This window comes from Colossoma macropomum, unplaced genomic scaffold (genome assembly GCF_904425465.1).
Source record: "Colossoma macropomum unplaced genomic scaffold, Colossoma_macropomum, whole genome shotgun sequence".
In the NCBI taxonomy this organism is placed as follows: domain Eukaryota; kingdom Metazoa; phylum Chordata; class Actinopteri; order Characiformes; family Serrasalmidae; genus Colossoma; species Colossoma macropomum.
In genome coordinates, this window is record NW_023494785.1 from 41,992,935 (window position 1) to 42,020,806 (window position 27,872).

At 38.4% G+C, this 27,872-nt stretch overlaps 1 protein-coding gene across 1 annotated transcript in view; it reads right to left on the reverse strand.

Moving 5' to 3' along the window:
- trpv6 (transient receptor potential cation channel, subfamily V, member 6) overlaps positions 1–19,834 on the reverse strand; it is a 22,872-nt gene extending 3,038 nt beyond the window's left edge. The window contains exons 1-15 of the mRNA XM_036595361.1: positions 19,746–19,834; positions 19,132–19,292; positions 18,236–18,333; positions 16,897–17,019; positions 15,787–15,927; positions 14,867–14,965; positions 13,303–13,478; positions 11,362–11,508; positions 10,519–10,598; positions 8,338–8,473; positions 7,362–7,448; positions 7,141–7,217; positions 5,542–5,707; positions 3,114–3,180; positions 1,853–2,121 (exon numbers count right to left, since the gene is read on the reverse strand). Coding sequence (XP_036451254.1) covers positions 1,853–2,121; positions 3,114–3,180; positions 5,542–5,707; positions 7,141–7,217; positions 7,362–7,448; positions 8,338–8,473; positions 10,519–10,598; positions 11,362–11,508; positions 13,303–13,478; positions 14,867–14,965; positions 15,787–15,927; positions 16,897–17,019; positions 18,236–18,333; positions 19,132–19,262 — 1,797 coding nt within the window. The 5' untranslated portion in view covers positions 19,263–19,292; positions 19,746–19,834. The remainder of the gene's footprint in view (positions 1–1,852; positions 2,122–3,113; positions 3,181–5,541; positions 5,708–7,140; positions 7,218–7,361; positions 7,449–8,337; positions 8,474–10,518; positions 10,599–11,361; positions 11,509–13,302; positions 13,479–14,866; positions 14,966–15,786; positions 15,928–16,896; positions 17,020–18,235; positions 18,334–19,131; positions 19,293–19,745) is intronic.
- Between the last annotated feature and the right edge of the window lie 8,038 nt (positions 19,835–27,872).

The following is a 27,872-nucleotide window of genomic DNA, read 5'->3' on the forward strand; positions in this document are numbered from 1 at the left end:
CACGTACCATAAACGGCAGAAGAGACATCTTTAATTTGTATTAACTGTCTTTTCTATTATTTAATCCACTCAGAGGTGCAAAACACATCAAACCAAGCATTCAAAAGACTTAAGCAAACAAGAACTAGAGGTGATGGAGAAAGAAACAGCCAACAGGGAAAAAATCCTCCTTAGAAAATATGATAACTATGGGGAGACGGCCGAGGATGAGGAGCAGCAGAGGCAGCGTCCGAGTTTGATAAACTCAGATGCTTCTCTTGTCAACTCTTACAGCCAAAGACGAGTTTCAAGGCCATCTTAAGGTTAAGAAAACATTTAAGGACATAATGTTTTCAAGAAGACCTGCTTAGAATTATTCTTACATAAATTGTTAAGAAAATAAGACAATAAACTAATAAGATAAACTTTTTTTTAAGAATGAAGTCACACATTTAAGATTTTCTTTCTTAAGACATCTTTGCGAATCCGGCCCCAGATTTACACAATGGAGAGATATTTCACAGGGACGAAAAGAAAAACAGGAGCCGCTTCCGGGAAACTAAACAAGTGACGGTAACAAAAAACGTCAATAAAACGTGACGAGGCCCATCTTCCTTATGGGTTCACAGTGGATGTGGTGGGAGATGAGAAGAGACCAGTGTATATTCTGGCCCAATCCCATTTCACCCCTCGCCCCTACCACTTACCCCTTAGCCCTCTGTTTTGCACGTTCATATCTAGGGGTAGGGTGTCCTGATTCTTGTTGAGATGGAGGGGGAGGGTGAAGTGTTGGGGCTACATGACCCTCCAAACGGAGGTTTTTCAGAGACTCCAAACAGAGAGATATGAGGAAAAAAGAAAAAACGGCAAGATGGATGAACAAGAGACCAAAGAAACACACAAATGTGAGAATTTTCTCTGTTAAAAATTACAATAAACATCGTATTATCTTAGTTTAATGTCGTTTCAGTGTATTATGGTCCTTTTCTTCACAACAAGCATAAAAAAAAATCACTAATATTATGCTAATGTCTCGGTAGCTAGCTAGCTAACTTTCCCGTTCCACCTTAAATAGTCCAGCAGTTCTGACGCCTGAAGATACAAACAAATACAAACAAGAACCTGGTGAATAACTGACTGGTGATAATAAATAATTGCCCCCCCTCTTTGAAGATCATATGATTCCCTAAATGTAACTAAAGCCCAGCAGTGAGGAGCTGAACTTTACCCTCCTCTGCTGTCACTGCAGACTGGCAGGGTCGCCTACAGAGCAGCGCTGATAGCTGTTAATGAAGTGATGTTTTTATTTGAGGGTCCCATTTCATAGAGGAAGCTTTTTATCACTACCCCTTGTAACTCCTGTTCCAAGGGGTTAGGGTGACACTCAAAAACAAGGGGTAGGGGTAAAAAGAAGAAATGGGATTGGGCCTTTATGTCTGAAAACTGACAGTATGAAACTTTTTTATTTTTTATTTGAACAACAGAAGACTTACTGAAAGAAAGGTAAAATAATAATGTTCATGATCTTGATGCTAATTCAACAAAGTGAAACTTGGCCCATTTTGACAAATTGGGGCACGATAGAAAAAGTTTGAGAACCCCTGCAGTGTAGTTGGTAACATCTCTGCCCTCTACTCTGTAGACTGGGGTTCTAATCCCCACCTGGGTAAGAAGCCTACATTACACCAATAAGAGTCCTTGGGCAAAACTCCTAACACTACCTTCACCTACCTGTGTAAAATGATCAAACTGTAAGTTGCTCTGGATAGGAGCGTCTGCCAAATGCCACAAATGTAATCATTCTATCAATCATGTGATGTAAAATAAAGACATACTGCAGACTTCTGAACGGCAGCAAGTCTGCGATGCCCACCTGAGTCCTCCAGAGCTCATCGCGCTCCTGAGCCACTCTCCACTGCGTGTCGCTCATCATGGCGGTGAGGAGGCTGAGCAGCAGCAGGTGCGAGACCACGCTGAAGCAGCAGTGCACCACGTGGACGATGGGGTGGGTGTAGATGGTGTGGTCCACCGGAAGGTCGATCAGCCCGATCGTCAGCTCAAACTCGGAGAACAAAGTGATGGGGAAAGAGCGATACGCCGGGACAGAGAGCGGCTCCTGAGTCATGTACACCGTCCACAGAGCTGAGAGACAGACGGAGAGAGAGAAGCAGTGCAGTATTCATATCTATATTTCATTTTATCCAGATTTATTTTCTGGATTATTTTTGTATAAGGCTGTATGCCGACCAGCCACTTCATTGTCATTGTCCATTTTATTAGCTCCACTGACCATATAGTGTCACTTTTTAGTCCATCTGTTTCTCTGCATACTTTGTTACCCTGTTCTTCAATGATCAGGACCCCCACAGAGCAGATATTATTTGGGTGGTGGATCATTCTCAGCACTGCAGTAACACTGATGTGATGGTGGTGGTGTGTTAGTGTGTGTTGCGCTGGTCTGAGTGGATCAGACACAGCAGTGCTGCTGGAGTTTTTAAACACTGTGTCCACTCACTGTCCACTCTCGTAGACACTCCTACCTTGTCAGTCCACCTTGTAGATGTAAAGTCAGAGACGACAGCTCATCTGCTGCTGCACAGTTTGTGTTGGTCATCCTCTAGTCCTTCATCAGTGGTCACAGGACGCTGCCCACAGGACACTGTTGGCTGGATATTTTTGGTTGGTGGACTATTCTCAGTCCAGCAGTGACACTGAGGTGTTTAAAAACTCCAGCAGCACTGCTGTGTCTGATCCACTCAGACCAGCACAACACACACTAACACACCACCACCACGTCAGTGTTACTGCAGTGCTGAGAATGACCCACCACTCAAATAGTACCTGCTCTGTGGGGGTCCATGGGGGTCCTGACCACTGAAGAACAGGGTAAGAAAGTATGCAGAGAAACAGATGGACTACAGTCTGTAACTGTAGAACCACAAAGTGCTCCTATACAGTAAGTGGAGCTGATAAAATGGACAGTGAGGGTCGAAACAAGGAGGTGGTTTTAATGGTTTAATGGTTTAGCAGTGATGCTACACAGTGTATTACATGAACAGCTGGATCTAAGCACTGAGAGAAGGTGTAGCTTAGTGAACAGTAAAGTAAACGAAGGACTACAGGGTTTAACTCACCTGTGGAGAATCCCATAAGAGCAATGAGGCTCAACCACATAAACTTGGTTAAGTCTCCAAAAAGGATCTACAAAACAATAAAGTCTTGAGTCAGTTGTGTGACTTTTTATTGTGAAATTATTTTGTCTAATATAAACAGCTCACATGATCTGAAGAACTTCTGCAATTTCTGTTTTCATGTTATTTAAAGATCCAAAAAGGAAATCAAACAGAGCAAACATGTTTGAAGCCACTCCATTAATTCCTTCTTTTGTTTAGAGATATATAGATTAGAATACAGTGCAAACCAAGGGTTGTGTGTAATTCTCATTTGAAAGCTTTTAACAATAAAAATAAATATTATTAATGCTTTAAACTTAATAATATGACCCCATTTCCAAAAAAGTTGGGACGCTGTGCAAAATGTAAATAAAAACAAAATGCAATGATGTGCAAATCGTTTAAACCCTATATTTCATCGAAAATAGTACAAAGACAACAAATCAAATGTTGAAACTGAGAAATTGTGTTGTTTTTTTTTTTAAATATTTGCCCATTTTGGATTTGATGCCAACAACACGTTCCAAAAAACTTGGGACGGGGGCAACAAAAGGCTGGTAAAGTTGTGTAATGCTAAAAAAAACACCTGGGGGCTAATTGGCAACAGGTCAGTAACATGATTGGATATAAAAAAGTCTTTCAGAAGTAAAGATGAGGAGGGGTTCACCACTCTGTGAAACACTGCACCATCAAATAGTGCAACAATTCAAGAATAATGTTTCTCAAAATAGCAAAGAACTTCTGCTCTTCATCATCTACGGTACATAATAATATTATAAGATTCAGAGAATCTGGAGAAATCTCTGTATGTAAGGGACAAGAACAAAAAAACAGTATTTGCTGGCCGTGATCTTTGGGCCCTCAGACGGCACTGCATTAAAACCAGACATGATTCTGTAGTGGAAATCACTGCATGGGCTCAGAAACACTTAGGAAAACCACTGTCTGTGAAAACAGTTCATCACTGCATCCACAAATGCAACTGAAAACTCTAAAACACGAAGAAGAAACTGTACATAACCAGGATCCAGAAACGCTGCCACCTTCTCTGGGCCCGAGCTCATTTAAAATGGACTGAGGCGAAGTGGAAAAGTGTCCTGTGGTCTGACGAATCAACGTTTGAAATTTTTGTTTGGAAATCATGCTGCGTGCTCCGGGCTAAAGACCACTCAGCTTGCTATCAGTGCACAGTTCAAAAGCCAGTATTCATGATGGTATAGTGGGGCATTAGTGCACATGGCATGGGTGACGTGCACATCTGTGAAGCCATTAATGCTGAATGATATATACATGTTTTGGCAACATATGCTGCCATCCAGACGACGTCGTTTTCAGGGAAGGCCTTGATTATTTCAAGAAATGTTGTCTTTGTATTGTTTTCAATTAAATATAGGGTTTAAATGATTTGCACATCATTGCATTTTGTTCTTATTTACATTTTGCAAAGCGTCCCAATTTTTTTGGAAATGAAGTTGTAATAATAATAATAATAATAATAATAATAGTTAAAATAATTTAAGGGCCTATATGTCATAATATTTAAGTTTAAGTTTCGTAGCAGCTACTGAACAATTCATACCAATAAATTAAAAAAATTACATATTTACAAATTTCAAGATAATAATAATGAAACCACACAGCTAAAATAATCAAAGAGCCCTAAAAAAATACAATTCACTGAATAGTAAGCCAAGGATTTTTAACCGAATAATAAGTGTGGTTAGTTCGATTTGACATTTTTCAAGTTGATTGTGAGGAAAAAGTGTTCTGCGGTGGAACGAGCAGAGCCCGCAGAAGCCGTAGGATACAATGCTGTTTTAGTCAGAATGCGCTCCTTCGTCCTCCTTCGTCTTTTGAACAGTCCTGTGGAAGCCTATTCAAGTGTGTTCTTGGTCAAAATAATAGTTTGTGACACAAATGTCCACATTATTAGATCATGTTTTAACACATGAAATAAAACAACAGCCATAGCCACATTTTTGCGCCGGTGTTCTGATGAATCGTCCTATCTTGTCAAAATGTTCTACCACAGCACATATTTACAGGTAGCGCTCTACGTAAAACAGTAGGAAGGGTATTTTGACGGCCTAATGATAAGTAATGCCATGTAACTGAGTCTGTATAAGACACACGAAGTAACGCTAAAACACTATAAAAAGTACGAAAACTAACTCATGGAGTTACTATACTACAGTAGCCGCTCGATGGGTTGGACAAATTGTTAAACCACTGGCCTTAAATGGTTAAAATGGACAAAGATGAAGACTCTGAATGTAGTGCTGATGAGATGTTTGATCTGAAAGGGTTATGGGTTAATATATAGGAATAAGAATGTAAAAAAAGAGACAGAAAGCAGAAGACAGTGGTAAAAATAAAAGACTCTGGTTACCTTCTGGATGACGATGACGTATGGTCCGAGCATTTCGAAGCCTCGAGCGAAGTACAGGACGTTGCACCAGCCGAGCACCAAACACACAGCCATCAGCACCGTCTCGCCGGGCATCTCACTCGTCCTCAGGATGCACAGGAACACCACCAGCACAGCGTACGTGATTCTACATGAGCAGGAGCATCAGGGAGAACCAGAGATTTATTCAATGTAAAATATAAAGCAGGCGTCTCTACAGGCCCACGGGTAACTTCATACCCACCACATATTTACAATTTAACCCTTAAAATTCAGCCCACAAGTTTTTTTTTCCATTTTTCTGTGGCTAAATTATTTACATCTGACATGTAAATATACTTCAACCACAAAACACTGTGGCCGCCTATCCAACATATGCTCTAGGTTTGCTACAGAGCGCTGCATGCAAGAGGAAGAATTCAAATATAAACCTGACGCAGCAAGAGAACTGCAAACTGACTGTAATTTAGCTACAACTAACTTAGATATTATTGTAATTTAGACTGGTAGTTGAATCTGCCTTTGTAGATTCATTCATGCGAAAGAAATGAAAAAAAATGGTCAAACAAATCCAGATTATCTGCTCTCCTTTGCCAAAACTTCACTCACAATAACTTCACTTACATTCATCAGGAATGATAAAGCTATCACAACAAGAGTCCCACATAATTCTAAGTAAGTTAACAAATAATTAAAAGTAAGTTCACTTGATTTTGTAGAAAACCATGCATCTCCATTTTTGTTGATTTTTACTTTTCTACATCATTTTAACACACCAGCTGTCCTTTATGGTGTGTGAACATTTTATGATGGGTGGACCAATAATGCTCCAAAAATGCTCCAAAATTACTTGGAATAAAATCTCTGCATTGACTTACATTAAAAGGTAAGAGGGTTTTTGCCTTCTCCTATAAAGTTAAAACTATTTTGGAGATACTGGTTTTTCTTTAGACAGCGACGATTTATTAAACACTGCAACCACCACAACAACGGCTACCGCTACTCCTACTACTAATAATAATTAACATAATAATAATTACATACTAATTACACTTATTTGTATTATTATTATCTGTTATTATTAGTAGTAGTTCTGGTTTATGGTGACAAAAGAATTGATAATAAATACTGACTATCAGCTAATATGGGCTCCCGAGTGGCCCTATTATCAGGAAATCAAGAGTTTGACCCCTGGAGATGCTACAGCCTTTATAAAGATGCAGTGGTGCTTCACAGGTCTCGGAGGAAGCCTATGCTAGCTTTTCGCCCTGGTGGTATCGTGTGACTGGGGGAGTCCTAACTAGTGGGCAGAACTGGATACGACTAAACTGGGGAGAAAATTCAGAAGAAAATAAAAGACTAACATACGCTTAAATGAGTTTTCAACAGAGATAACACAGATCTTTAAAAAACTAAATACCTCAAATATCAGTTTGAAATATCGGTCAACTCTAAGCAACGGTCCAATACAGATTTCTTTTTTTAATGCAAATACCTGCCGATGCCAATTATTCTGATATCTTGAACAACGACCCATAACTGGTTGTGACGGTATCAGTGAGTGTAATGAACAGAACGTACAGAGTGATGTGAAACGGTCCTCCAAGTGCCGTCTGACCAAAATATCGCTTCGCTCCAACTCTCAGGATGTCTGGAATCTAAGAATAATCACACAAACACACATAAGCACGAGTGCGTCCTCTTCATTATTATTAAAGCTTTACTATTATTACTCAAAGGAAACACTAATATGTATGTAATATGTATAATCTGTATGATGTATAACTGTGTTTCTTCCTGACCTCCAACAGCAGAATGATGAGCGCTCCTATAACACTGATGATTTCTCCAACCAGTCGCAGGTGATCTCCATACGTCACATAACTCTCCTACACAGATACACATATAGACACAGCAGACAATGATTTCACAGCTTGATATGTGTATATATGGTATAATATAGTATATATCATTTAAGTATATCATTATAGTATATATAATTAAACTTCTTTTTGCAAGTGGTATTAATTATATAGTTATATATATTATTGTGTGTGTGTGTGTGTGTGTGTGTACATACATTTTTGACTTAATTTGAAAATGCCTGTGTTCTTTACATTGTGTGTGAATTTCATGATGAATGGACCAAAAGAAACGACCCAAAATGACTTGGAAAAACATCTGGTTCCATTGACTTACATTAAAAGTAAAGCATGTTTTTTCCTTCTCCTGTAAAGTTACCATTTTGGAGACACGAGGTTTTCTTCCGACAGCTGCGATATATACCATATTATCTATTCACAAACATTTTTTGCTCATTTATATGCACCGATATTTGATCATCATTGATCGTCATCAACATTAACTTCAACAGAACTTCAATGTGGATAGTAATTATTATTTAAATTTCATTCTAGTCATTAATCGCATTAGAACTTCATTCTAGATATTATCAGTAGAACGTTCATTCTGGATATTATTACAGTAACTTCATTCTGGATGTAAATGTTTTTAAAAATGAATTCCATATATCACTGTTATAACTTAATTCTGGATATTAATTGTATTAGAAATTAATTCTAGATATTATTATTGTAACTTAACCTCTGGATTTTTTAATTAGAATTAGTAATAACAGAAGCTCTCTTATTTATAATAGCTTTCTTCTTACTTATAATTTCAATGCTGTGAAGCTGAACAGGATGAGCATCCAAACTGATTCCAAACCTATAAGCAGTAATGTGTTAATTCATCTCCAGTGCATGCAAACACGCTCACCTTCAGAGTTTTCTGAATTTTGATGGTCTGATCCATGGCTGATTTGGTGTAGTTTTCAGGAATGTCCTTTAGGGGGCGGTGCATACAGCACAGAGTGAAGGTTCCAATGTACAGCAAGTAAACCAGCAGCAATAACCTGACACAGGAGAGCAGAACACCGTGGGTCAGCATGTTCTGAGGTACAACATGGCCTGTTAAACGCTCTGAGACACCTGGCTTTACAGGTGTTTTAACCCTCAGACGTCTAGAGTTACTTTCATTTAGCTCCACTTTCTTTAAACGTCACTGTGTAAACACTTATTTCATTACATGGTAAACTAAGATAGATAGATAGACAATCCTTTACTAGGCACTCAAGAAAAAGACATAACAAGAAGAGAATTAACAAACCAAGTAATTAACCTTGTTAACCTTAATTACTGAATTGTATACATGTTAATTACTTAATGAACCTTGTTAATTACTTAACAGGGCTACAGTTTGTTACTTATTGCTGTATAGACAATATATATAATACTAATGCTAAAAATATAAACTCCATCCTTCACATAAACTCTATTCACAAAAAATAACAACATAATCAATAAAAAAGCAAAAAACAAATTAAATATATAAAATATTAAATATTAAACATTTAATATATAATTTAATTTATGAATATATAATTAAAATATTTATTATTACATAATAAATTATATTTACGTTTGATTTACACTGTTTTGACAGTCTGCACTTCTGATTTTCTTCCATTTCAATATTAAAAAAAGAAGAAAAACAGGGCAAAAATGTTAATATTGTCACAACATTAGCTACTTACCAACCCAAATGTGGTATAGATTAAGAGCTTAATATGTGAACTTTCTACAGATTTTCTCCACCTATTTTAATAAGGTACAAGTGACAGTTCATATCAAATTATAATATTTTGCTACATTTTGTCATCTGGTGATAACTGCAACTCCTAAGGGTTCATAAATGAGCAGCCTTGCTTTGTCAGTTTGCACTAACTTGACATATTAAACACAAAACTGTTTAGGTTTCGCTATTTTTTCTTTGGAAAAACTGCGAACTTAAGAAACACCAGTGAAAGTCCAGCCTTTCGGATGTGTGAACCACCAAAACAGTTTCAATATGTGCTTTTAACCCTTGGTTCAGGTCCGTGGGACCCATTTTCAATGTTTACCAAAAGAAAAAAGATGCCATTTGTATTTACCATGCTCATTTTCTGTGAAGAACATATAAAATAACCCATTTTCAGTGCCTTCACTCTGTTCACCCCCCACACATTTATATTGCACATGTTGGCTGAACCTGCGGGGAGTAAAAGTGTGGAGGTGCTGTGTCCTTCACTCTGTTCTCCTCCTACATGGCCTGCTGTTAGTGTGTGTGTGTCTGTGTGTGTATGTGTTTGTATGTGTGTGTGTGTGTGTGTGTGTGTGTGTGTGTGTGAGGGTGAACAACATGGACAGGCTGCTGACTGGCTACAGCTGCTAAAGGAGAACCCTACGCTGGACACTTGTGATATTTTAAACATCTGGTAGTTTTACATAAACTGTGATGACTGTATTGATTTAAAAACAATAATGTGGTGGGTCCAGCAGACCACTGAGTAACACACACATCAACACCACACAAGGGTTAAGAACAGTTTGGACAAGAAAACTGTCGTGATTTTTGCCAAAACCTGCTTTTTATAACAAGGAACAGTGGTAAGTTACCTTGGAAAAGTAACAGAGGTATTCCCAGACTTTTCACAGGCATTTTATGAAAACAACACAGTTACAGAGCGGCACAGTGTCGCTAGCTGTGTTTACTAAACAAACTTTAGACATGATCAGCGTAATTAGACACACTGATGTTCCGTAAAAGATGTTTTTTTCCAGGAAATCTGATAAACTGCAGGAATGCTGAGTATGTGGAAAAGCAGTGTGTTGTATCATCTCAGGTGGTGTTTTGGAAGTAATTTATTAAGGACTTTAATATAAGTGAGTTTCTCTCAGTGTTGCCAAATAGTGATACGCTGGCTTTGCTTGATTCAAATGTCTGTATCATTTCCACATTAATAAAATATGCTGTGTTAACATGTGTTTTCAGTTGAATTACTAGATCAGTGTTTAAATGATGTACACATTTAAATCAAGTCATTTCATCGTGTTACTGATTTTCCGTGCGGTCACTCACCTGAAGTAATATTTCCCATAAAGATTCCACTTCATAGTGATGAGCTGCTGGACTGGAGTCACCTCGAGGATCCTTCTGGCCTGGAAAAAAAAGAAATACGACACAAACATAAAAAACAAAACAGACAGAAATAGTGTAAAACAGCGATGCGCTGAAATTTCACCCACTGAAAGAATTTAGTCAGAAAAAGATCTAAAATGGCACTATTGGTTTCTGACCATATGAGAAAGAAACTGGCTGAAAAAACTGATTTTTTTTTAATTAAAGAACTTTTTGATTCAATCAAATCAAATCATGGTGAAATTTGAAATTTAGTGATGCACAGTCATTTTAAGGAATCATAAATAAACTGAATCAATCATTTATAACCCTACCAGTTTGGACTGGTTCACTTATTAAATCATTCACTGTTCACTAATTCATTAGTGATAAATGGTGAGTTGACAGGAGAAGGACAGAAATATTTACCACTTCGAATTTAGGCTGAAAGAGTAATCATTTTCATCAAAATTGCGATTCAAAAAGTGACATTTTAAAATCGCAGGAGCTGCAAATTTTACTAGTCTATATTATCACCCATTCAGATGAGTTAGACTAACTAACTGGCAATATGTTCAGTAATGAAGCTGATAGGCTGGTGTTTTTGCCAAAACCAGCTTAATTTATAAAAGATAAATGCAATTTATATTGCAGCCACAATATTGATGAGAAAAATAGCAATTAGATACTTTCCCAAATCATTTGGTGCTACTGAAAACGGTGAAATGTAATATATTTCATAAATGTGTGAATATGCACATTTGAATCGAGTAAAATCAATGCAACGTTTTTTTTCACACACACCTCTCGTCTCTGACTGCAGACGATGAGCTCCAGCACTGAGATGTCGTCTGTTCTAGAGTCGATTTCGGTGAGATCGTACAGGTAAGAGGTCAGTGACCCCAGGCTCCACTGGACAATCCGCCTACGGTTCACCATGTGCTGGAAAGCCTGGAGAACAAAAATCAGCAGTTACCTCATACAATAAGTGGAAATTCTTAATACTTAATACACTGCAGTCCTACAACTCACAGTTATTCTCAGTGATAACAAAAGCATGTTGTACTTGTTGTCTGTGGAAAGTACAGATTTTAAAATGCAGACAGGATAAAAAAAAAGCCTGCTGACATTGGTAAGTCAGTGGACAGCAAGGTTAAAATTCAATAAGCATTTTCCACTGAACAATGCGGTTCAGACGTTAAGTATCCTGCCACAAGGTGGAAAAAGCAGCTCAACAGCACTTAAGCGTTAAGGCCCAATCCCATTTCACCCCTCGCCCCTACCACTTAGCCCTTCCCCTCTGTTTTGCTCATTCGCGTCTAGGGGTAGGGTGTCACGCTTTTTTGTTGAGATAGAGGGGTAGGGTGAAGTGTTGGGGCTACACGGCCCTCCAAACGGAGGTTTTTGAGATACACTCCAAAGAGAGTGATATCAGAAAAAAAGAAAAACCGGCAGGATGGCTGAACAAGCGACCAAAGAAACCCACAAATGTGAGAATTTTCTGTATTATCTTAAACGTTTAATCTCGTTTCAGTGTATTATGGTCCTTTTCTTCATAACAAGCATAAAAAGCTGCTAGTATCATGCTGATGTCTTGGTAGCTAGCTGGCTAAATTTCTTGTTCCACCTTAAACGGTACAGCAGTAACATCCTGGTGCCTCAGGCATCACAACAGCATCAGAACTGTTGCAACATTTAAGGTGGAACGGGAAAATTTGAACAAGAAGCTAGTGAATATCCGACTTCAGCTTCATATCACTGAAGAATTAGGGGTGGGTGATAATAAATAATTGCCCCCCTCTTTGAAGATCATATGATTCCCTAAATGTAACTAAAGCCCAGCAGTGAGGAGCTGAACTTTACCCTCCTCTGCTGTCGCTGCAGACTGGCAGGGTCGCCTACAGAGCAGCGCTGGTAGCTGTTAATGAAGTGATGCTCTTTTTATTTGAGGGTCCCATTTCATAGGGAAGATTTCCACCACTACCCTGTAACTCAGTTCCAAGGGGAAAACAGGAGTAGGGGTAAAAATAAGAAATGGGATTGGGCCTTAGAATGATCTCCAGATTTCAGAATCCAGTTTTTGAGGAACTTTAAGCCATGACAGCAGGAGGGTGACCACAGCAGGCTACAACATAAGATTAAGCAAATTAACTTTGTTTTTATTTTTGTGTTGAATTAAAATTTTTATTTACACGGGACAAGAACATTCCTTCTATATTCCAATGAATACAGACTGGACTATGATAGATATTCTGATAATGTTGATGGATAGTGACACCCTGAGGTTTTGTCAAAAAACAGAACATGAAAATAACATAAATATATGCAGAAAACTAATTAAAAATTAAGGTAAATAACAGAAACTGGTAACAGAAATTAGCCCCACCCCCAGTGATAAAATATTTACATAATTTAAATGTGAGTTTCTGCTGTTTATCTGAGTTTAGGAAGCGTGAGCTGCCAGTTGTATCAGTCAGTCAGTTCAGCACTGTTTAGCTAAAACTGTGTATAAAATTCAAATCTAAAACAAATATAAAATTACATTTGACTTATTTTTGTCACGCAAAACTGTCTCAGCCTCTGCCACAACATCCAGGTTTGTTCTGAAGAAATGTCATCTTAATAATCAAAGACTGTCAAACACTGTTCTGCCTTAAATTTAGAGCTGCTGCTTCATGTTTATTCAGATTTACTTCTTGCCGTGATCACTGATTTATAACGTCCACATGTGGATGAGTCTCTCACCACTAGGTTTCCTTTCTTGGCGGCGAGTTTGAAAGGCGTGAGGCCTCTGTAATTGGGCACCATGTCCAGCGGCACTGTCGGGTCCAGCTCGGCATCCAGCCCCTGCAGCAGGTCCAGAATCTGACACGCAATTATTTTGTTGGGCTGCAAAATCAAAATGTGCAGAATAGTGTTACCTGTTTAAGAAAGAGAGAGAAAGTGAGTGAGAGAGATCAGGTTAGACAAGGTAAATGGAGAAGTGCTTCACTCTCAAAAACGATGCATTAATAAAGAACTTTTTTTGCGCTAAAACATTGAAGTTTATGTCTTGAGTTTTGTGAAGTGAAAAACAAATCAAACAAAATGACAGACTGAATTAAAGTACAATAGAACTGTACTGTACTAGTAGAACATTTACTATTATTATTATTAGTAATACTATTATTATTATTATTATTATTATTGTTACGTTTATTGTCTTTTTTTTGTTATTTTCAGACAAAAATAACACACTACTTATTTTAACGTCTGTTCCGAGAGCATACACCGATCAGGCATAACATTATGACCACCTCCTTGTTTCTACTCTCATTGTCCATTTTATCAGCTCCACTTACTATATAGGTGCACTTTGTAGTTCTACAGTTACAGACTGTAGTCCATGTGTTTCTCTGATACTTTGTTACCCTGTTCTTCAGCGGTCAGGACCCCCATGGACCCCCACAGAGCAGGTACTGTTTGGGTGGTGGGTCATTCTCAGCACTGCAGTAACACTGACGTGGTGGTGGTGCTGTAGTGTGTGTTGTGCTGGTCTGAGTGGATCAGACAGCAGTGCTGCTGGAATTTTTAAACACTGTGTCCACTCACTGTCCACTCTATTAGACACTCCTACCTTGTCAGTCCACCTTGTAGATGTAAAGTCAGAGACGATAGCTCATCTGCTGCTGCACAGTTTGTGTTGGTCATCCTCTAGTCCTTCATCAGTGGTCACAGGACGCTGTTGGCTGGATATTTTTGGTTGGTGGACTATTCTCAGTCCAGCAGTGACACTGAGGTGTTTAAAAACTCCAGCAGCACATATGTCAATACTGCTTTCTAACAACAGCCCCACAGGCTCTGCAATTCTACAAGGCAGAAGTTGGCCTTTTATTTCCCAGCTCTTTTTTCTATCCGCCTTAAATAGAGCAGCAGTTACATTATTGTACATTCTTGCATTCAATGTAACACACTAACTGCTGCACCCTTTAAGCTGGAATGGCAACGTGCCGAGACCGCGGTGTCCTCTGATGCAGCTGAGAGAGTCAGGCAGCTCCTCAGGCCTCACAAGGAAGTGCAGCAAGTGGTCTGGTGTCATTTGAAAATGTGACCTGAGCAGCCCTGACTCAGCTATTCAGCTAGAGTTAGCAAGGTATGCACTGCTCATGCATCATATGATCTATTCTTATTTGTGGCGTACAGGTATAACATCATACTGTGGAAGAATTCCAGCCATTATAACAGCCACAACTAGAATGTAGTCTAACATTAACAGAGCACAGTGCTTTATCAGGTGTGGTGCTGTTAAAACAGAAGATCCTGTTCTTACCCAGTGAGTCCTGAGCTCGAACGTTTGCTCCAGCCTTTACCAATAAGTTAATGATCTCTTCATTTCCCTGACAGCAAGCAAAGGCCAGGATGTGCTCGCCTACAGATACATAATAACAAAGAACATGTATTTGCATAGTTAATTTACACAGTGACTTTTCATCAAATTCAAATCATAATAAAAAAATCATATTAATATTTTGCATGGGAAACATCCTAGTACCATCTATAATGTTAAGAAAACCATACAGGACATTTTCTGCTAATTAAAATATGTACTTTTTAATAATGGAAATAATTATAATGTATAATTATTTTATAATTATCTGCTATCATGTATGCGGACACCCATCCTATTTTTTAATTCTGGTGTTTCAGCCACACTGTTGACTGAATGGGCAGACATTTGCCACAGATACACTCCAAAATCTTATGGAAAGTCTGCTCGGAAGAGTGGAGGCTGTTATAGCTGCGAACAGTGAAGCCAACTTCATACTAATGCCTATGATTTTAGAATGGAATGTCCAACAAGCTCATACAGGTGTGACGTTCAGGTGTCCACATACTTTTGGCCACATAGAGTATTTCTAGAAGGCTAAACCACTGTAAAGAAGATCTAGACCAATTATAGAGCCTGAAAACAACAAAAACAGCTGCATAAACTGCACAGAAACAAGCAGCTGATCGCAGGTGACATTTTTTTACCTACAGCTGGAATTTTCTTCATAGTTTTTAAGCCTTTTTTAAATGTGGCACTGCTGTTTTTCTTGATCGACTTAACAAACCTCAGAAAAAATTAAACATCATAACACGTCTTTAAGCAATTTGCTGCTAATTTGTTTACAAATCACCCACCTTTATTTCTTAAAGATGTACAGTTTAAAAAAAATATATATATATATTTAAAAGTATTTTCATTACCGTAATAAACAAGTCCTCCTCTCCTCTTGCGGAAGTACATCCCTGTTGCTCTGGGTGAGGTCACATCAGCCCCTCTGTCGATCAGCTCTCGGACCAGATTAACATTCTGATTAATGACGGCAACGTGAAGAGCTGTTACACCTGCAAACACAGAAGACAACTTTCCTTACAACAGACTCCACATATACAAACTAATCAATATTACTGACCAGAAATTAAAAGGGTCTAAGTAGGGATGCAAACATGCATCAATGCCTGAATTTGAAAGTGTCAATTCAACTGTGTGTAATTTTAGAATTGACTATAACTGATTTCGGTAATATTTGAATAAATACGCTTTGATTTTGAAAAATACCATATTATGGTTATTTTTACACATAACAAAAGTTTATGTTGCACTGTAGTGTAAATAGTTCCTTCAGTCACAATAATTTCAAACTGTATCGAACTGTGGCGAAATCTAAAATGAAGTTTTGCACATTAAGATAACTTAGAATAAGATGGGAAACCTGTTGCCTTGTATGTCAGTGAATTAATTTCAGCTCAGTCCAAAAATGTATTTTTAACTTAAGTTAAACGTTGCTTCTAAAGTTCAAATGTTAACATTTCTAAAAAATATTTGCTAAAAATTTGCTATTTAGTTACATTTCTTTTTTGAAACCAGAATTAATGTGTAAAACATCAGTTTGTTCAAAAATAAGTCAACTCGAAAGACTAGTATAATCATTTACAGAGTAAAGAATTATAATCTAATAAAATCATAGCAAGTCCTAAGATGTACAGCCTTACAAACCATGCATACAAAGTAATCAGTTTAGTTTAAACCATATAAGGCTGACGTTAATATTTTAAACAATGCGCGATTTAACAATGGCAAATCTATGTGGATTATAATTTAGCTTGTGTCACAAACTACCTTTTCGTATCGTTACTCTGATTAAATAAAAAATCAATAAACATTTACCTTTGCGAACTGCGCTCTGAATGAGCTTGTGCACTCATTCTCTCAATCTCTACAGGCTGAAATAAATAAAATGATTTTATTGTTGCCAACATGGACGCGCAACTCCTCTGGCAGCAGGTGCTGGATAACAAGTGATGTATGTATACCTTCATACAGTTCACTGGTCATGGGCTCATTGATGAGCTCTGGCGCTCCCTCCATTAGTGCCACCGCCGCCTCCACATGGTCATGCATCACAGCCACGTGTAGAGCTGTCTCTCCGAGAGCGCCTAAAACATACAAATTCACATACGGATGCGTTTTCATTCTGCTTAAAACTACAGGATTTTTTTTTAATTTGCAGTGCTTTTAAATAAAAAATAACTCACTGGTTAACCTTTCTACTATTAGGTACTAACTATATGGTGGTTTACATTGTATTAAATACAGCTCAGGTCAGCTGGGCTTAGTGTTTTGTTAATATAACTACAAATATGAGAAGACCTTTGAATAAATGCTGCAATCAGAATGTGAGAGAAGGAAATAGGTGAATATAGAAACAACCTCATTTATAAAACACTCGTATGGACGGATGTGAAAAGTCATGGTTCTTCAAATGTTAATTTGATGTGAAATTGTGTATAAATCAAAGCAAGTTTGCAATATGATGTGCAAACATTTACAAATAATGAATGCACAAATGCTGAGATCTTAAGAATGACATAGAATAAAATTGACGATTGGACTGCTAATATAAAATAAGTACAAATATGAAAAACAGAGTTAAAGTTCCTTTAACGCAAAGTTATTTTGTAAAAATTCAATTGACCACAGACTTAAAAGGGGAAGTCCACCCATTTAAAAAAAAAAAAAATGGAAACAAAGATGCAAACAAAGTCATTCAGAGTGGTTTGATGTCAAACGCTCCATTCGAGAGTCAGAATTGTTCACAGGGGTGGTGATGGGAACCAGATGACTGAGGCATTTAATGCCTCTGAAAGCTCCCTCATGCAGAGTCAATACATGAAATGATTATAAACACGCTGCCTGATGCCTGAGACACATTAGTTTAGCGATACACTGCTGGCCTAAAACATATATTTTTAAAATTCACGGTGGAGGAATACATGCATTGTGGGGCAAAACAGTCCCCAAATATTTTTTTTTTTCAGATTTATCACTATTTCACCATCATCAATTTTACATATATAAACCCAAAAGACTCGTGTAGGTTCACTGGTGGTTTTGGATAGTAAATAAAATGTCTATATTTGTGTTGTAGTCATGGCGACCCCTGGTTCCTATCACCACCACTGTAAAGACATCTGAGTTTCTACAATCAACCATTTCACACCAAACCACTCTGAATGATGTGTTTACATTTCAATCCCTGAATTATGCAGACATTTTGCAAAGTTGATGGAGTTCCCCTTTAACTGCCTACATCCTCAGGTGTCATTTGAGCCGCAGTACAGTGAACAGCAGCAGCTGAAGGAAACATCTCACCTCGCTCAAAGATATTGGTGGTAGCGCAGTCCAGCAGCTTCTTTATGCAGCCCACGTTATTCGTCTTAGTTGCATAGAACAGCGGGATGTCATTTACTCTAATGGAGAGAGAGAGAGAGATGTTCAGCTGTGATTTAAATAATGAGCAGTTGCAAAAGCAAAGATACAAGGAAGTACATATTTATTAACCCAGGGTGTGAATTACAATCAATTATAGTAATATTAAGTAAGATATCCACTGCTTGTTTCCCAAAATAAAATTTAATGGTTATTTTTAAATGTAAGCACAAAACTGTCTATATTCTGCTACTGTGTCAAGTATTATGATATATTTTTGCCATATCGCCCACCTCTAGCTTATATATATATAAATATATATATATATATATATATATAAATCGCTGTTGTCAAAAGAAAACCTTAATCTCCAAAATGGTAACTTTACAGGTGAAGGAAAAAACCTACTTTACTTTTAATGTAAGTCAATGGAACCACAATTTTTTCCAAGTCATTTCGGGCCGTTTCTTTTGGTCCATTCATCATGAAATTTACACACAATGTAAAGGGCAACAGGTGTTTTCAAACATGTCAAAAACTGAACTACTATTTTGGAAATAAGACACTCTTTTTACTTTCCACTGTATTCATGTTTATTTGCATTTATTCGTATACTATATGGTGACATCTCAAGCAAAAACACATTTCCTGCCAAAATAAAAGTTTGCTAAATATGCAAAGGTGCTTTTGTGTTAAGATTTTAACAGTACTCAGTATTTTCAACGTACTCAGTAAAATAACAATTTTAACTGTTATTTGTTGGTGCAATGCGTCAGTACGTACAGTATTATTTTGATAATATAATTCTAACAACGTTTCAGCAACTTTGGGAAAAGTACCTTTTGGCCTGAAGCAGAAACGTCTCATCCAACATTTCATTCCAGCCCTTCCTGTTTTGGAGGCGGAACCGAATCTGGCTGTACCAATGGTTGATCTCGGCCGGGGCAGACCGCGAAAGAGGCGGAGCCATGTCGACAGGGGGCTGTTCTGACTGAAATGACTGACAGGACATAAAAATAAAAAAAAAATTACAAACACATCAGAAGAATTTGTTATAAAGAAATAACTTAGTATGTTACGCTGTAATGTGTAATTAATTCCACATGTTCAAAACATTTTATATCAACCGTTAGAGTTACTGATAAAGGTAAGCAAAGTTAATATATTTGAATGTACATATTTTAAGTTCATTTAAAGACGAATTGACACTAATTTTTAAGTAAAAGCTGACTTAGTTTGCTTAAACGGTTGCTTAATACCACCTTTAATACAACAGAAATGAGCTACAAACAAACCTTTTCTTTATATATGTGAATAAAAGTTAAGAAATCAATATCAGAAAGACAGAATCCACAAAAAAGTCATGCTAAAAATGCCAAATCATATACAAATAAAGCATTAAACCAAAACATTTGACACTCCTGCCCTTTCATCATGATCGTAAAAGCCTTACCTTATGCGAAGTTTTAGGTTCCACCAAATAAACAACTTTAAAACGAAGAAGAACAGCTCTGTCTCACGGTGCCTATGACAATACACAATAGGCTCTACTGAGTGATGTGTCAGCTGTATTTATACGGTGACTGTGCTTGAGGCACGGAGGGAGGGGAACGGGACAGAGGAGGAGAGAAACAAGGAGATGAGAAGAAAAAGATGAGGACAGGTGACAGAGTAAAGATGGTACGGAGATCATAATAGGGTTTTTACACTACTATAAGCTAATGCAGAGGGGGGCGGAGGAGATGTGGGGGTTTCTAAAACAGGCCGTGCTAGAATTCACCACCAAACCACTTTCTAAAATTATTTTATGAGTAAATTCCGGTTTAGTTAGTGCCTCTTTCTGAGGACCAGGCTAACTGCTACCTGCACTCGTGCGTTTTTTGATGGATATGTGCTTTTTCAAACAATATTTCACATCTACTTGAGTAGATTAGAGAGGAAAATAACCTTTTTTATCTGTATTGGCAGATAATCACTTTAAAAAATCGGCATTGGAGAGATGGTCAGATATTTTATTTCAAACTGGCATTTATTGTATTTATTGACATAATTAAAATGTTATGTACTGCTAATGCAAGTAGATTTAGCCCCAATTTCAAGATTTTATACAGCAAACGTTAAAGTATCAGACATGAACATCAAAAATATTGGGTACTGGTATCGACCCACTAATCAAATATCAGTGCATCCCCTCACTCTTGGCAAAAATGGTTCTATACAGCACCCAAAAAAGGTTCGCTGACCCTTCTTTGGGTGCCGTATAGAACCATTTTTTATAAGGTTCTTTAAACAACCATATACAACGGTGATGAACCATTTAAACATGCATTCCAATGGTTCTACATTCTACAACCACTCTCTTTTCTAAAGAACCCTTGAAGAAACCACTTTTTTAAGGGTGTAACTTACTTTTTACTCAGTTCCATTTCGGTCATTCAGGTTTTGTTCCTACTTCATTTAGTTTTTCGGGTTTATTTCATTATAGGACCTCCTTACTTTTGATGTTTATCAGGAATTTTAGACCAAAAGTGAGAGCCTCAATGGGTAGAAAGCTAACTTCAGCTCTTCTGCTGTCAGATCCACACCAGTACGCACTTACAAAACAAGGGTTCTTTAGTATGGTTCGATTTAGAACTACATAGAACCATTTCATGCTTAAATGATACTTTGCATGGTAAAAAAAAATCCTTCAGATTGATGGAGAAAGTGTATGGTTTTATATAGAACCTGGAATGTTACACAGAAAATGGTTCTATAGAGGACCAAAAAGGGTTCTTGTATTGGGACAGTGTAACAGTGTAAGAACCCATTCTGGTCCTGTATAGAACCATTTTCAAAAAGGTTCTGAATAGAACCACATACAACACACTCTCCATCAATCTGAAGAACTATTTAAGCATGAAATGGTTCTTTATAAAAGTCGTGGTTCTAAATAGAACCCCTGCCTTTACTAAAGAACCTCTGAAGAACCATCTTTTTAAAGTGTGTAGTATTAAGCTGTTATTTCGAAAGACACTTTCGTTTTTTTGCCATTTCGTCACTTGTGGTTGGAGTCTAGGCCCCTCTAACTTCACCCACCTCTGAATTTACCTCAGCTGGCTCCATGTTGGTCGCCTCCTGATTAGCCAGCGGTCAAGAAGATGCTAAAAAAGCACCACAGTCAACACTTTACAGCGGTATCTCTGATTAAATGCCGGGAAAACCTGCCTAAAAGTCGCTGACGGCTGCCACCATAATATCACTGACTCACATTTGCCTTTAGGAGCTGCTGTGTTTGGCTAATTCTGTGTGGAAGCTTCTAGAAAACGTTAGCAGGTCAGTGGGTTGCAGTGACTCAGGCCCAGGCGATGCGACGGTTTTACCTCAAAAAAGGCAAACACAGAACCGCTTAAACCACCCAGAAAACCCCTAAAACATTCACCTACATTTCTAAATAACCCACGACTAAATTACCACACGAAAACGCGACCTTTCCCCTCACGAAAACAAGTAAACGACGAAAATGTAAGCTAGCTAGGTTAGCAGGCTGAAGTACGTGACAGTTCTGACGGTTTCATCCCGAGTCTTCCCTTCATTCCGAATTCCGACTGCAATTAACTCGCCACACAGGTTTAACCGTGGGATACCTGACAAAGGCTGGGCCATTAGGCTGGGCCATGAATTTTCAGTGGGCTAATCATTGTTTGGCCTAGCTGTGCTGTTGCTTTGCACTTGTTTACAGCTGAACGTGTTCATTAGGCCGCTGAAAGTGTGCCTTCAGATCCCACTCAGAGAGGCGTCGTTTGAATGGCACCAAACCCGGTATTAGCATCTAATTGAGCAAATGAGGGGGAAGAAACAATAGATCTCATCTCATTCTCTGTCACTGCTCCCGTTTATGAGGAGCAAACGTTGGATTTTCCCCCCATTTTGATCAAAATGTTGTCTCACGGATGGTTTTATTACTCTCCCCAGCTTTCCTGAAGAACATTTAAGTTGGAAAAGTGGAGGATCTCATCATACTCCTCTGCATCTAGTATGCTTATGTCCAGTGATTCATTAAGGAGGAATTCTCTCAACCTCCCCAAATTTCTCAATAATTCAATAGTTAGGATGTAAACAAAGTCATTCAGATTGGTTTGGTTTATCATGGAGAAACAGCCCAAATGGTTTATCATGGAGAAACGGCCCAACTCTGATTTTCTTTACAGTGGTGGTGATAGGAACCAGGAGTCGCCATGTCTACAACACAAGCATGCCCAGAGGAAAAAATGCCTTTCTTAAGACTGCCTCAAAGAAATAAAGCAGATCTCAATGTTGCATCAATGAAGGGTCACTGATTTCTGAATTCTTTCTCCAAAACCATGAAACCATGAATGAGAAAAGCATGAGTTCTCCTTCTACGCTGACAGCCTGCTGGAAGAGTTCTGTGATATGGAATAGTCCTATATAAGAAAACAATCAGACCTTACACTTTTCTAATGGAAATATTACTCTGAAATTGTGGAGAAACGGACCGACTCTGATATTCTGTACAGTGGTGGAACCAGGAGTCGCTGTGTCTACAACACAGGCTTTTTGTTTACTATCCAACACTACCAGTGAACCTACATGCGTCTTGGCTTTTTTGTGTAACGTTGATGATGATTGACGTTGATGAAGTGGCAAATCTGAAAAAAAATTGTTCACACAATGCCCTGCATGTACCCCTCCACTAAGAACAGACTTTAAAAATAAGTTTTAAGGCAGTAAAACTATCATCTCAGACATCAGGCGGGACATTCATAACATTTCATGTAGTAACTTTCTGTGGGGGAGCTTTCAGAGGTGGACGTCTGGTTCCTATCACCACCACTGTGAACAATCCTGACTCGGCAAGTTTCTCTAGACCAGAGCGTTTCACACCAAACCACTCTGAATGACTCTGTTTACATCTCAACCATTTAATTATGCATACATTATGCATAATGGTTAACCCCTTAAAATCCCAGGCTTATTGCATACTAAGGCTTATTATTCAGTAACTACAGGAACTTCAACGCAAACTGGCTGAGCAAGTCTTATATAAGTGTGTAATAAAACTTTGAGCCCTGGCCATTGAAGGGGTTAATAGATATTGTCTATTTAAAATCCAGTTTAGTCCTGACCTACAAAATCCTTGTGCAGTTTACACATACCTTTTATATACCCATCTATTAAGCGACTCTGATTCCACCCCGTTGCAGTAAGGCTCAATATAATTAATGATATAATTCATCAACACTGGAGAAGAAACACAAACAGTGCAGAGGCCAGTGCTGTTTTCAGTGGGCTAATAGAGATGTTGAGGTGCGTTTTAAAGCCATCAATAGGGGTTTTGTTGAGGGATAACAAGAAAGAAAACAAGTCTTACGCCTAATTATATGTTTAGGCCCTTAAGAAAAGTTTTGCTGCTATTTGAGGAAAGGGATTTGGACTCTCGGGGCGCAAGGTAATGATTACAACAGCGGCCTACATCATGTACCTTTTTTTAAATATTTACATGGGTAAAAAGGGTCAGTTTCCTTCAGATCTTTTTTAGATTAAACAAATTGTTGGCGTCAGTTGTTAGGAGAGAAGGGCGGGCCGGAGTGGAGAGGGTGGACGGTCAGCTGGGTTATAGCTGGGGTCAAATAATGAGTAATAGCGGTCAGGCAACAGCTTTTTAAAGGATGAGTGAACGTCTTAGAAAGGCCCAGTGTGACGCTATCTTTAGCAAAGGGGTGGAAGCCAGATTGACTAGGTGTTTACTAAGGCCTAATGACAATTTCAGGGCTGTCTCTGTAATGTTTTGTTTTGTGCTACAAAGCTGCATGTCCCCTGTATCATTATGGGTCTTTGGGGAAGGACAGCCTTTTCACCGTGTTTTCATAATCATGCTGCTCTAGTACTCTGAGCTTGTTTTGAGGTGGAGTTTAATAGGGGCATTCATTGTGCTTACTCAGAAATGAAAGGGGAATTCCACCAAATTTTCAAACATTCTACATAATTACATCATTAGGATGTTAGCAGAGTCATTCAGAGCGGTTCGCAGTGTCATTCACAGTGGTGGTGATAGGAACCAGACGTCCACCTTTGTTTGATGAAAGATTTGAGACAAGATTTTGGCCAATATATGTATTTTTAAAAAGAGGTTTATGGTGGAGGAATACACGTAGGGCATTGTGAGGCAAAATAGTCCCCAAAGGAATCTTATTTTTTCAGATTTACCACTTTTTCATCATTTCATCTATATCAACATTGCACATAAAAGCTCAGAAAACACATGTAGGTTCACTGGTGGTAAATAAAATGGCTATATTTGTGTTGTTGACATGGTGACCCCTGGTTCCTATCACCACCACTGTAAAGACATCTGAGTCTGTAGGTTTCTGTAACAAATTATACATCAAGCCACTCACTGTAAATGTTGATGTGAGTCATATAAATATCATAAACTGGATTTAAAATCTGCACGCTGTGCCCAAACATGCTCATATTAAACTAAATATCCGTTTGGGCTTCATATGGTGCCAAATGGAGGACGTGCGATTCCAGTGGTGGACTCAAAGTTAGTATGATAATGTATGTGTGAGTGTTGGTGTTTGTTTGTTTGTATACAGTGTTCCACTGAACTCTGCACCACTCCCTCTGCCAGATGTAGCAGAGCGTAGTGTTTCACCCCTATAGCAGATTACGATCTGATCGTTTAATGCTGTACAGAGATAAACATCTCTCCACGTAAAAGCTGACTAACACTGATCTCTGTGTGACTAAACAAGAGCAAACGGCTGACCAGCAGTGTTTTATGGGAAAGAGAGAAGGCCATGAGAGGGAGAGAGAGAGAAAGAGAGAGAGAGAGAGAGAGGTAGGTTGCATAATATAGTCACTTAAAGTGACAGTTTGTGTGAATAACAGACCCCGCCCCTTAAAAACCAAGGCCTGTTTGGTGTCTGAGGTCTGCCTTTTTAGGTTTGCACTGGAGCTACGAGGCTAATGTAGCTAACAAGTAATCATGCGTTAACCAGGTAATGAGTAATAGCTCATAAGTTAGCATGGTGCTAACTGCATGCCTAAATCATCGCATGCTTGCCTTAAACCATGTGGAGGACCCCCACAAAGCAGGTATTATTATGAGTGGTGGGTCATTTTCAGCACTGCAGTAACACTGACGTGGTGGTGGTGTGTTAGTGTGTGTTGTGCTGGTACGTGTAGATCAGACACAGCAGTGCTGCTGGAGTTTTAAACACTGTGTCCACTCACTGTCCACTCTATTAGATACTCCTACCTTGTCGCTCCACCTTGTAGATGTAAAGTCAGAGATGATAGCTCATCTGCTGCTGCACAGTTTGTGTTGGTCATCCTCTAGTCCTTCATCAGTGGTCACAGGACGCTGCCCACAGGACGCTGTTGGCTGGATATTTTTGGTTGGTGGACTATTCTCAGTCCAGCAGCGACACTGAGGTGTTTAAGAACTCCAGCAGCACTGCTGTGTCTGATCCACTCAGACCAGCACAACACACACTAACACACCACCACCACGTCAGTGTTACTGCAGTGCTGAATGATCCACCACCCAAATAGTACCTGCTCTGTGAGGGTCCATGGGGGTCCTGACCACTGAAGAACAGGGTAACAAAATATGCAGAGAAACTACAGTCTAACTGTAGAACTACAAAGTGCTCCTATATGGTCAGTGGAGCTGATAAAATACAGCTCAAGATATGTCCAGATATGCTACAGCATCAAGTAAAGATGACAACACCATTATATTTAATAAAATCATATTCTTTATTTATTTTTTTAAACAAATTTTCACAATAGTGTAATAGTGGTGAATAGTAACAAATAATACAAACTGTGTGCTTCTGTACACACACACACACACACACACACACACACACACACACACACACACACACACAAATCGCTCCTCCCTCAGTTATCAGATAAAAACACATTTACTGAACCCTAATTTGGACTCATTCATCTGTACCTTACAGAGTGACCTTATGCTACATACTGGATAAATGGGGGGTTATGGGGGTGAGCAGTGAGATACACACACACATCTGGAGTGTTTTGGGCGGAGGGGGTTGACTCTAAAGATACGCCTCTAAAGATCTGATTTGTGCTGATTCAGAACAGAGCTGTGCAAAAATAGACCACCCTTTACGTTTTAATGTCCAGTCAAAACGGCCATTAAGTAAGTTACTCATTTTTTAGCATCAGGAAAAAGAAACAGAAAACTAAACAACTAAATATAATATCAAATTTTTAAGTCTTTAGTGTGTCCACTCCCAGACTCGCTTTCAGTTTCTCAAAGACACACCTCCAGAAAAGTTCAGTCTTAGAAGCTGGTTGATCATTTTCTGAAGTAATCAAACACATTCAGTGGTGTTGAGGTCTGGACTCTGGGGTGGTCAGTCCATCGTTCAGCTTCTTTGTTTGATGTGTCTGTCTCCTTTTCTCAGTGAGGTTCTTCTTGAACAGCTACACATCCTTTCAGACCCACAGCGCTGAGTCGTCTTCTCACAGTGGAAGGATGGACAGAAACACCTGTGGATGTTTTCAGATCTGAAGCAGCTTGATTTTCTCCTCTCTCTCAGAGATGAAAGCTTTAAGTGCTGTTTATCTGATGGGGGCAGTTTTGGTGTCTACCAGGTCTTCCAGGTGGTTGTTATGAGCCCCATTTTCTCTGTAGCATTTTTTTAAACTCCAGTTTTGGAAACTCCTCTTTTGTTCCTTTTTTTCTCTTCTACTTTAAGCAAGTAGATTATCTTATATGTAATCCTCTCAGACATACCATGAATAACATGTACTTAATGGGTGTTTTGACTGGAAATGAAACATATGAAGGGTGGTCTACTACTTTTGCACAGTATTTTACATATTTATACCAGTTTCATTACTGTATATGTGACGGCTATTTGTATAATCAGGAATGGTGTTATAAATCAATGTGTAGCAGGGCTGTTTAGTCGGGAGTGAAGCTGAAATACCTTGTCTAGTTACTTGTGGGTAGAAAAGAGGTAAACTGAGAAACTCTTTTATTCAGATTAATTGAATTAGAACTTTCTGTGGCAAAGTACACAGAACTGGGCTATAGTTATTTTATATACAGCACAGATACTGTGAAGAAGTGTTGAAAATGAGATGTAAAGCTATTTATCTGGACAGTAAGTGTTCATTCATTTCAAATAAAAAACACACTATTAGAATAAACTCAAACAAATCAACAATCCATTGTGATTTAGTGTGTTATATATCACTACTGTCGGAAGAAAATCTCGTATCTCCATTTTTCTCATTTTTCAGTTTTTGACATAATCTGAAAATACCTGTTTCCCTTTACATTGTGTGTGAATTTCATGATGAACGGACCAAAGGAAATGACCCAAAATGACTTGGAAAAAAGTCTGGTTCCATTGACTTACATTAAAAGTAAAGTAGGTTTTTTCCTTCTCCTGTAAAGTTACCATTTTGGAGATACGAGGTTTCCTTCCGACAACAGCGATATATATAGCCTGACCATTTCCAAAGCTCTCCTCGAGGAAGTCCAGTATTTACAGTTACCATCCAATAGCTATCTAATCAATCCATC